Here is a 15,959-nt window from a genome sequence, read left to right on the forward strand (position 1 = left end):
CGGGTCGGGGTCTCCGCTGAGGCAATCAGTGGTTGCCTCGGCCGGTTGGCCTCCTCGGTCCCGTCAAGGCCTGACCAGAGCTCCTCTAGGGCCGGCGTCTGGGGGTGGGGGCCTGGGCTTGCTCCGGGGGGGGCGACGCTTTCTGGCTCCTCTCTCTCTGTGTGGGGTGGTTGGTGCCGGGCCTGGGGTGTCGGCGCCTCCGGGGGTGGGGCCCCTGGGCTGGGTGGCCCTGGCCCCTTTGCTGGGGGGGGGGGGGGGGGGGGGGGGGGGGGGGGGCTGGGGGACAGCTGTTTGACCACCGGGGCACAGTCGACCAGCTGTCCCCAACTTACCCCCTTCCTCATATAACCTCATATTAGGGTGAGGGGGTGGGGGGTCTAGCCTGCGATGCGCCTTGGGGGGGGGGTTACTTGGCAGTTGCCCCCCTCCTATGGTTGCCGTATGGAGTCGGTTTTATTTGCACTTTAGACATGTAGGGTCCTTGGTAGGGGGGGTGCTTGGACATCACTGCAAGCAAGCAGCAGATGTCCTCCTGGCACCCTACCCGCCAATTTTAACCGCACCTTAGACATTTAGGGCCCCTTGGTGGGGAGGGTGGGGGGACATCACTGTGAGTAATCAGGAGATGTCCCCTTAGTGCCCTACTCGCCAATTTTAACTGCACCTCCCTTAGTACACACACCCCACCCCCTTCAATATATACATTCCAACATAATCACACACACATGCACACACACACCCTCTCAAACACACATACACGCACACACATTTTGCAAGGAAGGGGGGGACCTGGGTCCATCTGTCCCCTACCCCTTCCCTGGTGGGGGGTGCGGGCCCCTTGGCGATGGCGGCCGTGTCCCTTGGGTGCCGGCTCCCTGGGCCCGGCGGTGCTCTCTCCGCACGGTGGGGGGGGTTCATATTACACCTGAGCCGGGGGTGTTCGTGTCCCTGGGGGGTGGGTCCTGGTCCTTGCCCCTGAGCGCTGGGCCCCGCCAAACTTCCAACATGGCCGAGCCTGGTCTGGCCATATTTATAACACACCTTGTGGGACACACTTTTTTCCCCGGGGTTCCCCCCTCCTGGGCGGGGGCGGCGGGCCCCTGCCTTGCTCCTCCCTGGACCAACCGTGGGCCGGGTGGGTGGCTGCCTGGAGTGCGGAGCGGGTCTCCCTTGGGGGGTCCTGGCTCGTACCTGGGGTTGGGGCGGGGGGATGCCCGGAACTCCTGGGTGGTGGTGGGGTGCTCGTCTGGGGCTGTGGGCGTCCTTCTCCGGTGGGGCCCTGCGTTGGGCTCTTCCGGCGCGGCGGGGGGGCTGCTTTCCTGGCTGGGCTGGGGCGGCGCTCTCTTTCCCTCCGCGCCTCCCTGCTCTCTGGCTCTGGGGGCCTCGCGGCGGTCCTGCTGGCCCTGGCCTGGGTGGCGGTCTTGGTCGCCCGGGGGGCGGTTGTTCCCTGCCTGTTCCCGTGTGGCGTTGGGGGAATTCCGGCTGCCGCTGCTGCTGCGGCGGGGGTCTGGGTGTGGGGGTGGCTGGGCGCTCCTCCTCCTTCTTTTCACATTCCACCATCCATTTTAGAAGAACATAAACACTCACCTGAGCACAGGTGTTAGCTCACCTTTGAACTTATAGTTTGCATGATTGAATGAATGAAAGATTTCACACTAGTTGGTTTAAAGGCATAAGTATGCATGTGTGAACACTATCTGTTTTGTGTATATGTTGACATGTGAACATTTCTTGCAGCTAGCAGGTGTGTTGATAATATTTGAGTGTGTGTGAACAGGCCCCGCCCTTTTTGTACTACATTTGAACTGTACCGTAACGATAGACAACCAGTAAACCTGTCTGCTCTATGCTGCTTCATGGTCCTACCCCCCCCTCTCACTATCACCCCCCCCCCCCCCCCCCCCCCCCTCTGACATCCCTCCCTCTTCTTCCCTTCTTTCCTTTTCCGTCCGGTCCAACACCAAAGATTTTCAATCATGGTTGAAATGAATAAAGTTTGGCCTCAATTACAAAAGGGGTTTGTTCAGTCACACCTTTGGTTTGTCTGAAGATTAATAACCCCTCTTGTTAAAGTAAAATATGTCCAACACAAGAGGCCCTCAGCTCTCATCTGCCTGCCTAGCTGTTGGACAGGACAAGTTAAAAAAAAAAAAAAAAAAAAAAGAAGCAGACATTTCGCGTTCAGAGTCCTCCAACCAGGAGAGAGTGCTCCGCCAGCAGGAGGAGCAGATGAATTATTTACGGAGGGGTATGCTGGAGATGGCCAACCGCGAGGATCAGCAGCTGGTTGCGATAGGGGGTCGCATCGATCAGCTGGCGCAACAGCTCCAGCAGCCGTCTCCGTGCCATCCTCCCCGATGGCTGCTAGCCAGACGTCCTTGGCTCCCACGGTTCCGCTGGCCCGACCGGAGAGGTTCTCCGGTGCGTCTGGGGACTGTCAGGCGTTCATCACCCAGTGCGAGCTGCACTTTGAGCTACAAGCGGCCGCCTACCCTTCGGATCGCGCTAAGGTGGCGTTCATCGTTTCATATCTTACCGACAGAGCCGCCGCTTGGGCCACGGCGGAGTGGCAGCGCGGGTCCGCCTCCTGCGCTTCGCTCCCGGCCTTCCTGGAGGCTTTCACCCAGGTATTCCAACATACGAGGCCGGGTAGGGAGGCTGCCCGGGCACTGATGCGGCTGCGCCAGGGGAGGCGCCGAGTGGCGGATTACGCCATTGACTTCCGGACTCTCGCGGCCGAGAGCACATGGAATCCCTCGGCGCTTATTGACCCTTACCTGTAGGGCCTGTCGGGGGAGCTGAAGGACCATCTCGCTCCGCTGGATCTGCCCGCCACCCTGTAGTGACTCATCGGACCGTCTGCGGGAGCGCCGCTCCGATCCTCTCCAGGGGGAGGCGGTGGCGATCTGGCTCCACATCTTTCTGACATTTTTTCTGTTCCCATAGACCCCGCACCTCCGTCGGAGGAACCTATGTGTTTGGGTCGTGGTCTCCTCTCTTCTTCCGAGGGGAAACGGTGGATGACGGCTGGTGAGTGCCTTTACTGCGGCAAGCGAGGTCATTTCTGCAAGGACTGCCCAAAAGCCACCGCTCGTCATTAAATGTGGGTACGTTGACGAGCGGAGGTTTAGCGCCCACCGGTTCTGATGCCAGAACTTGTTAGAGGGGCTTCTTTTGTTTCGGACTGGGGAGATTCCTGTTCGGGCCTTGTTGGATTCTGGTTCTGAGCAGAACCTCCTGGACGCCGAGCCCAGGTTCCTGACCGAGACGTTGCTCCGCCCTTTGCAGGTGGTTTCCCTGATAGTGGCTTCTGTTGCCACTATCACTCAGGAAACGGAGCCCGTTCCCCTTATTATTTCCGGCAACCACCATGAGTTCACTCGTTTTTTTATTTTTGACTCCCCCCATAACCCTGTTGTGTTGGGATTCTCCTGGTTATCTACTCACAATCCAGTAGTTGACTGGGCCACTAGTCGCATTGTCGGTTGGAGTACTAACTGCCATAAGACCTGTTTGCGCTCGCTTCGATGTCCAGAGGCTGATCCCGATGCCCCAGTTGGGCAGCCGCCCTCAACTGACCTCTCCGCTGTTCCGCCGGAGTACCATGACTTGGGGGGGTGTTTTCTAAATTCCAGGCTCTCTCCTTGCCGCCGCACAGGCCCTATTACTGCGCCAATGAACTGTGGGTCGGCGCCCCTCTACCTAAGGGCCGACTGTACAATCTGTCGAGGCCTGAGAGGGAGGCCATGGAACAGTATGTGGCTGAGTCTTTGAAGGCGGGTCACATCAGACCCTCCTCTTCCCCCCTGGGAGCTGGGTTTTTCTTTGTGGGTAAGAAGGACGGCTCCTTGCGGCCATGTATTGACTATAGGGGGCTGAATGCTATTACGGTTAAAAATCATTATACTCTTCCCCTGATGAACTCGGCGTTCGAATCCCTGCAGGAGGCTAGGATTTTCACCAAGTTGGACTTGCGGAACGCCTACCACCTGTGCGTATCAGGCAGGGTGATGAGTGGAAGACCGCATTCAACACCCCGCTGGGTCACTACGAATATTTGTTGATGCCTTTTGCCCTGTCTTATGCCCCAGCTGTGTTCCAGGGCATGATAAATGATGTGCTCCGCGATTTTCTTCATCATTTTGTGGTTGTTTATCTAGACGACATACTTATTTTTTCGCGGAACCCAGACGAACATCGGTGGCATGTTCGGCTGGTCCTCCAGCGGTTGTTGGAGACTAAACTGTATGTCAAAGCAGAGAAGTGTGATTTCCACTCCTCTTGTGTTTCTTTTTTGGGGTTTGTCATTGCCGAGGGGGAGGTGCGACCCGATCTGGCCAAGGTGAGCGCAGTGGTGGAGTGGCCCGTTCCCACTAACCGGAAGCAGCTTCAACGTTTTTTGGGGTTTGCGAATTTTCTACGTAGATTCATTCGTAATTACAGTTCTGTTGCCTCTCCTCTGACGGGTCTTACCTCCCTCTCCGTGCCTTTTCAGTGGACAGATGCTGCTGATGCTGCTTTTTTACATTTAAAGTCATTGTTTTCCACTGCGCCGGTTTTGATCCAACCCGACCCCTCCGGTCAGTTCATAGTCGAAGTAGACGCCTCGGACACAGGGGTAGGGGCTGTGTCGTCCCAGCGCTCTGCTACCGACGGTAAAATCCACCCCTGCGCCTTCTTTTCTCTGCGTCTTACCCCAACGGAGGCGAGGTACGACGTAGGGGACAAGGAGCTACTAGCCATTAAGCTGGCTCTGGAGGAATGGCGCCACTGGCTAGAGGGGGCGATTCAGCCGTTTGTGGTCCAGTGGGGTCATGCCACACGTCTTACCTGCCACCCCGGAGTCCGCAGAACCATCGCTTTCCTTTGTCGCCGGTTTTGGTGGCCCAGTCTGGCACAAGACACACGAGAATATGTTGCTGCGTGTTTGGTCTGCGCTCAAAACAAAGTTCAGCAACCAACCGCCGGCTGGCCTTTCTTTCATCACCTGCCTGTCCCAAGTCGTCCGTGGTCCCATATTGCCCTGGACTTCATGACCGGTCTGCCCTCCTCGGCAGGCAGGACCGTGGTCATGACGGTGGTGGATCGTTTCTCCAAAGCAGCCCATTTCATGGCCCTAAAGAAGCTGCCCTCTGCGGTGGAGACCAGTGGAGGTCGTGGCTGCATGGCATCCCGATGGAGATGGTCTCAGACCGGGGTCCGCAGTTCGTGTCGCAAGTGTGGAAGGCGTTTTGCTCCGCTTTTGGCACCAAAGTCAGTCTCTCCTCAGGCTTCCACCCCCAAACCAACGGACATGTCACGGTGCCTCCGGCTGCTACCCCTCCCCTCCCTGCTCCTTCATTGGAACCAGCTGACCTGCATCATCTCATCACCTGGCAGACCTTCTTAAGGAGATCCATCCCAGCATACTACGCCAGTCCGTTATACTCACTCCGGTGCTTACGTCTGGCCTCAGGTCTAGTAACTTCGCTCTAGCAAATTCGAAGCCTTGTACTTACCCTTGTCTCATGCCTTCAGGTCATCTCACCACTGGTCACGCTGGTTCCTCGCCTCGTTCCTGTTTCCCCGTCCTTGGCTCCACCTCTCGCTCCAAGCTGTGCTCGCCGTCCTCGGCGCTTGACCTTGTCACAGGCTGTCTACGCCGTCCTCGGCTCCACCACTCGCTTCAGACTGTGCTCGCCGTCCCCGGCGCTCCACCTCGTCACAGGCTGTGTACGCCGTCCTCGGCGCTCCACCTTCATCACTGACTGTCTACGCCGTCCTCGGCGCTCCTCTTCGTCCACGACTCTCATCCCCTCTCAGATTAAAACTTCTGACTCTGCCTCGTCTCCTGAGTTTCTTCCGGGTTCCAGCATCTGGCTCTCCATAGAGTTCGATCATGACAGAACGGACTGGCCAATACCCAGACCCAGCTGACCCGGAAGGACTCCGTCTGGCCGTCACCCACCAAGGCGTCGCTCTAGGGTGACAAGCGGAATCCTTAAGTCAGATGGCGGTCGCCCAGCAGGACCTTTCTCGTCGTTTGGACAGTATCGCTCAGACTCTGATGGAGCTAACTAGCCAAAGACCCCCGACCGTCTCTGCCGGCAACACGGTGGCCGCCGCCGCTAGTCCGGTCCCTGCTACGGATAGCAATGCTAACGAAAACATCCGGCTCCTCCCCGAGTGCTTCCTGGGTGACGTAGGAGCTTGCGGAGGTTTCCTCCTCCAATGTCATCTGATTTTTCAACAGGCTCCTCGTCATTACCAGGCAGACCACAGCAAGATCACTCTTATTGTGAACGCTCTTCGAGGCAAGGCGCTTCAATGGGCGCAGACTTATCTGACTGCTAATCCCATTTATCAAACCTCTTTCGAACGCTTTCTAGGGGAATTTCGACTGGTTTTCGAAGAACCCCGCAAGGAGGAGGAGGCTACCCCTCGACTGCTAAACCTAAAACAACGCCACAGATCCGTGAGTGACCATCTGATTGATTTTCGGATTCTAGCGGTCGAGGCGGGCTGGCCGGTTGTAGCCCTTAAAGGGGTGTTCTATCAATCCCTCAGTGACTTTATCAAAGATCATTTATGCTCTCAGCCAGAAGCCAACTCATTTGAGGAACTCGTGACAGCAGCCTTACGTTCCGACGTTCGCCTACAGGAACGTCAGGCGGAACGCTCCCGCCTAGACAAGAAGACTAATTCTAATTCTCCCTCTTCCTCTCCAGCCGCTAACTTCGTTCATGTCGTCTCCCACGATTCAGTTGGACGCTCTGCAGAGGAGCCCATGCAGATTGGCTATTCTAAGCTTACCCCCGAGGAGCGGCAGAGGCGAAGAGAGGAGGGGGCCTGTTTCTACTGTGGCCAAGCCGGTCACCTTGTTCATCAGTGTAAGCTTCGTTTAAACTCCCGAACCCCCCGTTAGAAGGCAGGCCACGGGCGGGTCAATCTTCTCTCTCCACCGAGAGACTTTTTCTTTATTTACCTGTCGAGTTAAGTTTTTCTTCTAGTATTTTTGAAGGTAAAACCCTTATTGACTCTGGAGCTGAGCAGAGTTTCATTGATGACTGTCTTGTTTCTGAGCTTAACCTCCCCACAGAACCTTTGGATATCCCTGTCAGGGCGGCCGGATTGGGTGGTCAGGTCCTCACTCACATAACCCACCGTACTATGGCCGTTCGTCTCATCACGTCTGGTAATCATTACGAACTCATTCAGTTTTACATTACCAAAACCCCCCAGTCTCCCATCATTCTAGGGTTTCCCTGGCTTCGCGCTCATAACCCCCAGTTCGATTGGGTTAATCTCCACGTTACCAACTGGAGCACTACCTGCATGGCCAATTGTCTTCGTTCCGCCATACCCTCGGTTTCTCCTTGTTGTGATCCAGATCCTGAGGAGATCGATCTTTCTAAAGTACCTCCGTGCTATCACGATCTTAGGACCATTTTCAGTAAGACCAGGGCTGGTTCTCTTCCTCCCCACAGGCCGTACGATTGTTCCATCGAACTAGTTAAAGGCGCTACGCTGCCTAAAGGCCCGTTCACACGGGGACGAATTTCGCCGGCGATTTTCGCCGACGTTTAATGCCTCGTGACTAAACAAAGGGCACCAATGAGAGTGTGCACATCGACGCGAAAAAACGCCACGCGTCAAAGCGTAAAAAAAAAAACGCCTCGGGTTCGTTTTTTTTTTTCGACGCGTCGCGTCGAAATCTATTCGACCAATGAGAAAAGCGCTTTTGCACACGTGTCTGGAGCTTCTGAAGTTACAGTAAAACACAACTTGGGGGCGCTCAAACACAAAACTGCCTTGCTGAGCACACATACCAGCGAAGAAGATAGACGCCAAGTAGCGTCTACACTGTCGCGAAGAAATAATGACGGACATTCTAAAATATCCCAGAACGAAGCACCAGTTGGAGCTACTGGTGCTTGAAATATTCATGTTTTCTTTGTATTATTCTGACAAGCGCGTAAATACTTGCTCTCTTCTTCTGAGTGAAGAGCGACTTTAAGAAGCGTAAAGTTGCGCAGCGCCACCTTGTGTACAGGAGTATTTCTGTTTACATTAAGCGCCATCTAATGTCAGGGAAGGAAATTGCATGTTCGCTCGGCTCATCGTCAGCGAAAATCGCCTGGGTGTGAACACAAAAAACGTGGCGAAAAAAACGCTGGCGAATAACGCCTGGCGAATATTCGTCCCGGTGTGTACGGGTCTTAAGAGGAGGCTATTTAATTTATCAGGCCCTGAAAAATTGTCCATGGAGAAATATATCCAGGAAGCCCTCTTGGCTGGTCATATTCGCCCCTCATCTTCTCCGGTCGGTGCCGGGTTCTTCTTCGTCCAGAAGAAGGACAAAACTTTGCGCCCGTGCATCGATTACCGCAACCTCAATCAAATTACCATTAAGAATAAATATTCCCTTCCGCTCATTGATTCTGCTCTAAATTCTGTTCAAGAAGCTCGGGTTTTTTCCAAGTTGGACCTCCGTAACGCTTATTATTTGGTTCGCATGAGGGAGGGGGACAAGTGGAAAACCGCTTTTAACACCCCACTCGGTCATTTCAAGTATTTAGTGATGCCCTTCGGGCTCACCAACGCCCCTGCCATTTTCCAGAATCTCGTTAATGACGTTCTTCGTGATTTTTTGAACCGCTTCATCTTTGTGTACCTTGACGACATCCTTATTTATTCACGCGATCTGGATGAACACACCCACCATGTCCGTCAGGTTCTCTCACGGCTTTTAAAGAACCGACTGTATGTAAAAGCCGAAAAGTGCGAGTTTCACCTACCCACCATTTCATTTCTAGTTTTCATCATAGATTCAGGAAACATTCGTCCCGATCCAGCCAAAATCTCGGCCGTCACCAGTTGGGAACCTCCAACTTCCCGAAAACAGCTTCAAAGGTTCCTCGGCTTCGCGAATTTCTACCGTCGCATCATACGTAGCTATAGCAGCATAGCCGCCCCGTTGACTCAGCTCACCTCCGTTAATAAACCCTTCATCTGGACCCCCGAAGCTCAATCCGCTTTCACCGAGCTCAAGCGCCTCTTTACTTCCGCTCCCATCCTTATACAGCCTGACCCCCTCCGGCAGTTCGTCGTCGAGGTCGACGCGTCTGATTCAGGTGTGGGAGCGGTTCTCTCCCAACGAGAGGAAGCCTCAGGAAAGCTAAAACCCTGCGCTTTCTTTTCCAGGAAGCTCTCCGCGGCGGAGAGAAATTATGACGTCGGTAACCGGGAACTCCTCGCCATTAAACTCGCCCTACAGGAGTGGCGTCACTGGCTCGAGGGGCTGAGCATCCGTTCATCGTTTGGACGGATCATAAAAACTTCGCTTACCTACGTACGGCCAAACGCCTAAACTCGCGTCAGGCCCGTTGGTGCCTCTTTTTTGATAGGTTCAGGTTCTCGATCACCTACAGACCGGGCAGCAGAAACATGAACCCTGACGCCCTTTCACGCATATACAGTTCTGAAAGCGATCGGGAGAGCTCCTACATTATCCCCCCCCACTTATATCGTGGGAAATTTGACGTGGGACATCGAGAGGAGGGTCATCCAAGCCCAGGGAGAAGAACCTGACCATCCTCCGGCGCCGCCCGGCACCCTATACGTGCCCTCCTCTCTCCGCTCGGACGTCCTGGTCTGGGGCCATACTTCACGTATGGCTTGTCATGGTGGTATCCATAGGACACTTAGACTCCTGCAGAGCCGTTTTTTCTGGCCCTCCATGAATAGGGACGTTTGGGAATTCGTGGCGGCCTGCGACGTCTGCGCCCGTTCCAAGTCGTCCAACTCGCCGCCTGCAGGTCTCCTTCGCCCCTTGCCTGTTCCTCAACGCCCCTGGTCTCACCTAGCTATGGACTTCGTCACTGGGTTGCCGGCCTCTCAGGGGCACACCATCATCCTCACCGTTATCGACTGTTTTTCCAAGGCCGCCCATTTCATTCCCCTTCCTAAGCTGCTCACTGCCACCGAAATGGCGGACATTCTGGTTAGAGAGGTTTACAAACACCACGGCATTCCCAGTGACATCATTGACGGAGCGCCTGCTTACACCGCCAGCAAGGTGTTGGACGTCCGTCGCCGGGGCGCGGGTTCCAGTTTCTGATGGACTGGGAGGGTTACGGTCCGGAGGAGCGCTCGTGGATCTCCCGCTCTCTCATTCTGGACCGGACCCTCATAGACGATTTCTATCGGGCCCACCCGGATCGTCGTCCCGGACCGCCTGGAGGCGGTCGTTGAGGGGGGGGTACTGTCACGGTGCCTCCGGCTGCTACCCCTGGCTTCATCAGCTTGGTAAAACCATTTCCACAGTCGGAGCCTGGTCGGCCCATGTGTATCATGCTCAGGGGGGACCGTCACTTTTAACATTTAGACAGGATTGTAATTAATGTGAGCAGCCATCTGGATGGACAGACAGTTGTGTCCAAATTCCTTGATTACTCACTACATAGTGCCCTATATAGTGTGTTCACCATTTTGTAATGCTGTCCAAATCTTTAACTCCAAAATACTACAAATTTCCCAGAAGTCTCTGCGAAAAACCAGTGTACATTGATGCTCACTACATTGGTGAATATAGACCACAGTGCATTGCATCGGAACAGTTTTTGCCAAAAAAAAAAGGATTCAAATGCATTTTTTTAATAAAACATCAACTTTTTTATCTTCAGAAGACAGTGAACTCCTGACTTTCAGTGACTTTCAACACAGGAGGGATTGTTGGTCATGTGAGCAAAGTAACTGGCTCCCTCTCTTTTTACAGACAATAATAACAAATGTTTGACACAATAGAAAGTCAACAGTAACTCCCTTCCTTGTTGACCCCTATGCTGTCCTCTAACCCCACCCTTACATTGACGTGTTCTCCCTACCATGTCAAAGGTGGATAAAGGTGGAAAGATTTCATGGACACCAGTGAAGATCACAAATCATTGAAGAAAAAAGGTTCAGAGCACTGTCTAGTGGGCCTAGATGACCCAACTCCCAATGTCTAAGTGCCTAGGATAGAACAAGGGTTACAGCCATGTATGAAAAAGAGTAAGACTTGGATTATTGTTCTTTTCAGTCCTGGCTGTCCAAAAAAAACAACCTTGAACTCGACCTGCAAACAATCTGCAGACTGTGGAGGTGGGAGGAGCAGTTTTCAAATCACCTGGAAAACACACAATTTGAGATTTTCCCCTGATCAGTTTTTCATTTCCTCAGTTTTTCTCTTCCTTGATTCCCTCATCAGCTGCAAACAACACTTAAAACCAATTTGTGTTTTTAACATGGAGACCTTTAATGGTGCAGATGCAGCACACAGTCTGAGCAACAGCATGTTGGTGGTCTGCATACTCCTTCATGAAGGAAAATCAGTGTTCTAAAAGAAATCTCTAAGTTAATTTTTAATTTGTGCTGCAAAACAGGTCCCTCAGAAATATGCCAAAAAATCTTAATAAATTTTCTTTAAATGACAAAAAAAATCTGCTAGTGAGGTAATAAAAATGGGCTAACCAAGAATTCCTATTTTATTAAAATAATCTAGTCAGAGACATGTTTTGTCAAACTAAGATTCATTTGATGATGTTGGATTAGAAGGCTGGGCTCACAGTCTTTGCTTGAATTCTTTCCAAAGTTGCTCTGTTGGGTTAAAGTCAGGACTCTGTGCAGGCCAGTCAGGTTCTTCTAAACAGAACCGTCTCATTCACGTCCTTACAGGCCTTTGCTTTGTGTCGGGTGCACATTCATGTTGCAACCAGAAAACACCATCCCCTAAATCAAATAATTGTCAAAGATCCCTTGGTATGTTAATTCATTCAGAGCTGCTTTCTTTGGAACTAACACCAGTGACTGAAAACCATCCAACACCTCCTTTCACCAAACTTGAAATTTGGCACAATGTAGTCAGGCAAGTACCATTCTCCCAGCAACCAAAAGAAAAAAACAAAGTTTGGTTTTACAGATTTCCAGAGACAGAGGTATGGTTGGTCTGTCCCCCTAAAGAACTTCTCCTCCTCCAGAGGTCTTAATTAAATAACAAAAAAGTGGCTGAAACGTTATATCACGAGATCAAAATGACATTTCAATCAATGAAAACACAAAAAAATATAGTTAGTAAAGAAATCTCGGCAAAGAAAAAAGCTTTGCTAAAAGTAAAAACAGTGTAAACCCTGATGTCAAACTGACATTGCAAAACTGAAAGTAAACAGAACCTGGAAATACATATGAAGTCAACACATGTATATATATAGATCCATGTTACACTAGCTTTTGGGTTCACTCACTAAGTTAGAGGCACCAGAAATACCATAAAACCAGATCAGGATTTCAACATGGCTTGAGTTAAACAATAAAAGTCAGTTATGTTAACTTTATTGTCTCTACAAGGTCACACCTGAATGAAACAAAAGAAAAAGCCATGGCGATTTTAAAAAGAAAGATGGAATGTAAAGATAGATGGAATTTAACTGCCACAAGTGAGTCACTTATTAAGTAAAAAATTAATAGAGTAAAAAGATAAGAGTAAAAATATTGTGCCATTATAGATGTTCAGACAAAGGTGCATTTGTATAACAGAGTATAATAGTGTGCCTGTGTGTGTGACAATACAAAATAGAGGCGAAACTTGGGTTTCTTTTATTCACACCGAAGGACATTTGAAACCCCAAACTCTAAAGTCCCACCTGGCAAGCCACAAGTCTGTGCAAAGACTGACATACCAGAGAGGGGTCAGCTGTTTTAGTTTAGTTGTTAGTACTGTACTAATCTGAATGAATCAAAGGCTTGTGTCAGTGGAAAAATACAGCACGGAAGTGGCAGTACCACATGGCGTTACTGAGCCAACAACTTGTTCAAGTGAAACAGCATGGAGTGAAAAGCGATCCCAAAATAATTAGAAAGAAGAGGAACTTGCTATTTTTTCTGCTGTGGTCATACTCTGCTGTTTGTGTCGAGGTCTTGCTCAGGATCCAGCTGAAAGGAATATAGATCAGTTTGCTGTGTGGCTGGAAAAAGCTCTGCAGGGGAGAGCTGTTTGCAATGGAGGGGTAAGTCTCTGCTGTGTTTCTGTTGCTGCCAAGACAAAATGTTTTCCAGAGTTTTTCTGCTTCTTTGCAAACAAAATCTTGCCAGTAAAATCAAAAACTGTTCTTGATAATCTTTCAAGTTTTGATAAATGAATTGTCTACACACAAACATCAGCTGAAAGCCTGTGAAATGCAGAGTTGACAGTCTGAGCCCTGGAAACATGGATGTGGAGGTGTCATTCATAATTTCTGCCACTGTTGCTCGACATGTCAAGGGAACATCTCAAAGGGACCAGCCACAAGGCGCCCAGTCAAGAAAACCGCCTGGTGAAGAAAATTCAGGTGCTGGAACGAGGCCAGTGGGCGAACAAGATGGAGTTCCTGTTGGCTTCTGCTGGAACACTCGTTGGGCTGGGAAACCTTTGGAGGTTTCCCTATTTGTGTTTCAAAAATGGAGGAGGTAAACAAGGCATCCACTAAAAAATACACATAAAAATACAGTAAATAGACAAAAAGCACTTGCTTTTCAATTAAAAAATCAACAATGTCATTGGATTTTTCCTTCTAAGAGCTGTTAGAAAGCAATATTCAGGCTAAATTTAAGGCAAAGGTTATTGCATCAGAAGTTGGACCATTGACTGTAAAAACAATGGACGGCTCAACCCCTCCCTTTCTCGTGTTCCCAAACAGTAAGCACCATTGCTTCCTGATAGGGGCGCCGCCATGTTGAAACCAGTCGACCGTGATTGGTCCAAGTCGCTTTGAGTCATTGTATCTATGGCAACTACTGTCACCGTAGCCATTGATACGACGACCCAGAGCGACTCGGACCAATCACGGTCGACTGGTTTCAACATGGTGCCGCCCGTATCAGGAAGCAGTCGTGAGGGTTTGGCCTCATTTCGATGGACCTGGAGGAAAGACATTTTCTACAGTTAATGACTTGGACACACCTGTTTTTGTTTTTTACTGAAGAACTTAAAGTTGAAGTCTGATTAGTTATCACATACCTAGGTATATTAAATTTGTTTTCTATATTTGACCAACGGGGGAGCAGTGAGCTGCAGACACAGCTGCACTCGGGAGCTAAGTGGTTTAGGCTTTGGGTCTCATTTTTAGAGTCTCTGACTCGGCTGTGGATTTGAACTCACAACCTTTCAATATCAGGGTGAACACTGAGCTGGCCTTGTTGTTTTAGTGCTAATATTCTCCTACTGGTTCCCCATTCAAAAAGGGTGGGTCTATAAACAGAAACATGTTACAAACCAAACTTTTCCACTTGGTTTGTTCTTTCTTTTCCTTTTTCTTGCAGGTGCTTTTCTGATTCCCTACATCCTGTTTCTTCTTGCTTGTGGTATTCCAATGTTCCTGCTGGAGACAGCAATGGGACAGTTCACATCCCAGGGATGTATTACCTGCTGGAGATACTTTTGCCCCTTGTTTGAAGGTCAGTTTATTAACAGTCCCTGAAATAACTATTTGTCATGAAGGACCTGATTTACAAAGATCCCCCCCGAGAGTTTACTCAAATTAGCTCCTAAACATTGCAATACTATTATGGTAATAAATTATCTCTCAATTCACCTTCCATGGTACACAGGCAGAACAGTTGTGCTGTCTGTGTCGATGACTGAAGTTGTGTTAGTTTGCATTTGGTCTTTAGGGGTGATTAAATATAATGTAAATATAATAAAAACTGTATTCTTTGATTTGTCAATGAAATAACAAACCAAAAAACACAAAAAGGGGTTTATACAAATTAACCCTCTGGTCTTCCGAAGATACATAACCTCTTTTTGTAAAAGTAAAACCTGTCCACCAAAAAATGCTTTCAGCGCTCCTCTGTTTGCTCAGTTGTTGGACAGAACAAGTTAAAAATAATAATAATAATAACATAATACAAACCAGCAACCACAGTCCTGTCTCACATCTAATGAATCACATGGTGCATATTCAGTCCCTTTTCTAGCCTCCAGTCACCTTAAAAACCTCTCAATCATTTTAAGGAAACTCCTGTCAGACATGGAGAGCGACAACATTTGGTTGCATCATTGTGTTTTGCAGAACGCACTGCTTTGTTCTTGTGCAATGACAACAGAGTAAGCCGTCTGAGTTTTATCAGATGCAATCTGGTTGTTAATCATGTGAAAATTATTATTGTAAATGCTGTCAAGTTTGAACATGTTTTGCCTGGAACCAGTCACGTGGGGGATGAGGTTCACGGCTGCTGTGGCGTCCGTCAGATTTACAAACGCGTGAACCCTGCAGAGCAGCTCATTCACCGTTTGACTGGCGAAACTTAAAGTGTACTAATTAAAATTCCATTTTAACATTTTTCCATTTCTGTTTACAAACTGTAGAATAGAAAAAAATCACCAAAATAGTTAGTATTGACTTACTTTTTTTTTTAGCTTACTTTTTTTTTTCTTTCAATTTTCTCCATGTAGATCACTGCCAGAGACGTGTCTAAACAAGTTCCTGAGTTTATACATGTAATCCTCCATTTAGAAAATGACACTTAACCATATTAAAGGACGGCTGCACTTGACTCGCTACCACTAATTCTATTAATTCTTAAGCTGTGTCACATTCTCTGGGATCACCGGCGCCCCCTGCCTGGAGGCTGTCGTACTACGGGTCTCACAGACTGTATTTCTAACCCCTGTGCTATCTTAGATGACCCCACCCTCACATTGACGCGTTCTCCCTACCATGACAAAGGTGGGCGAAAGCGTATTCTTACTGGATAAAAAAGACTAAATGAGTCACAGACTGGCACCAATGTAATTAGATAGTTGACGAGAAATAAAAAAAATAAATGAATTAATTAAAGCGTCTTTTCTGGCGATAGACAGACTGCAAAAAATAAAGTAGATGAATCAGCTGCAGCTCCAGTCAGTGTGGGCATGCGGAGGAGGGGACGGGCTGCTGGTGCCTCACCTGCCGCTTTCACATGTT

General features: G+C 49.9%; 1 protein-coding gene across 2 annotated transcripts in view; it reads left to right on the plus strand.

The window, feature by feature from the left end:
* Nucleotides 1–15,959, plus strand: part of LOC101175070 (sodium- and chloride-dependent GABA transporter 2) — a 36,294-nt gene that overhangs the window by 4,133 nt on the left and 16,202 nt on the right. Inside the window, exons 2-4 of one of the 2 annotated variants that reach the window (XM_020703050.2) lie at nt 12,931–13,022; nt 13,277–13,461; nt 14,314–14,448. In XM_020703050.2, coding sequence (XP_020558709.1) covers nt 13,015–13,022; nt 13,277–13,461; nt 14,314–14,448 — 328 coding nt within the window. In that variant the 5' untranslated portion in view covers nt 12,931–13,014. Of the gene's footprint in view, nt 1–12,879; nt 13,023–13,276; nt 13,462–14,313; nt 14,449–15,959 lie in introns of those variants that run through there. The other variant, XR_002290175.2, reaches the window with a different exon arrangement.

This window comes from Oryzias latipes, chromosome 5, assembly GCF_053564925.1.
Source record: "Oryzias latipes strain Hd-rR chromosome 5, Olatipes_Hd-rR_3.1".
NCBI lineage: Eukaryota > Metazoa > Chordata > Actinopteri > Beloniformes > Adrianichthyidae > Oryzias > Oryzias latipes.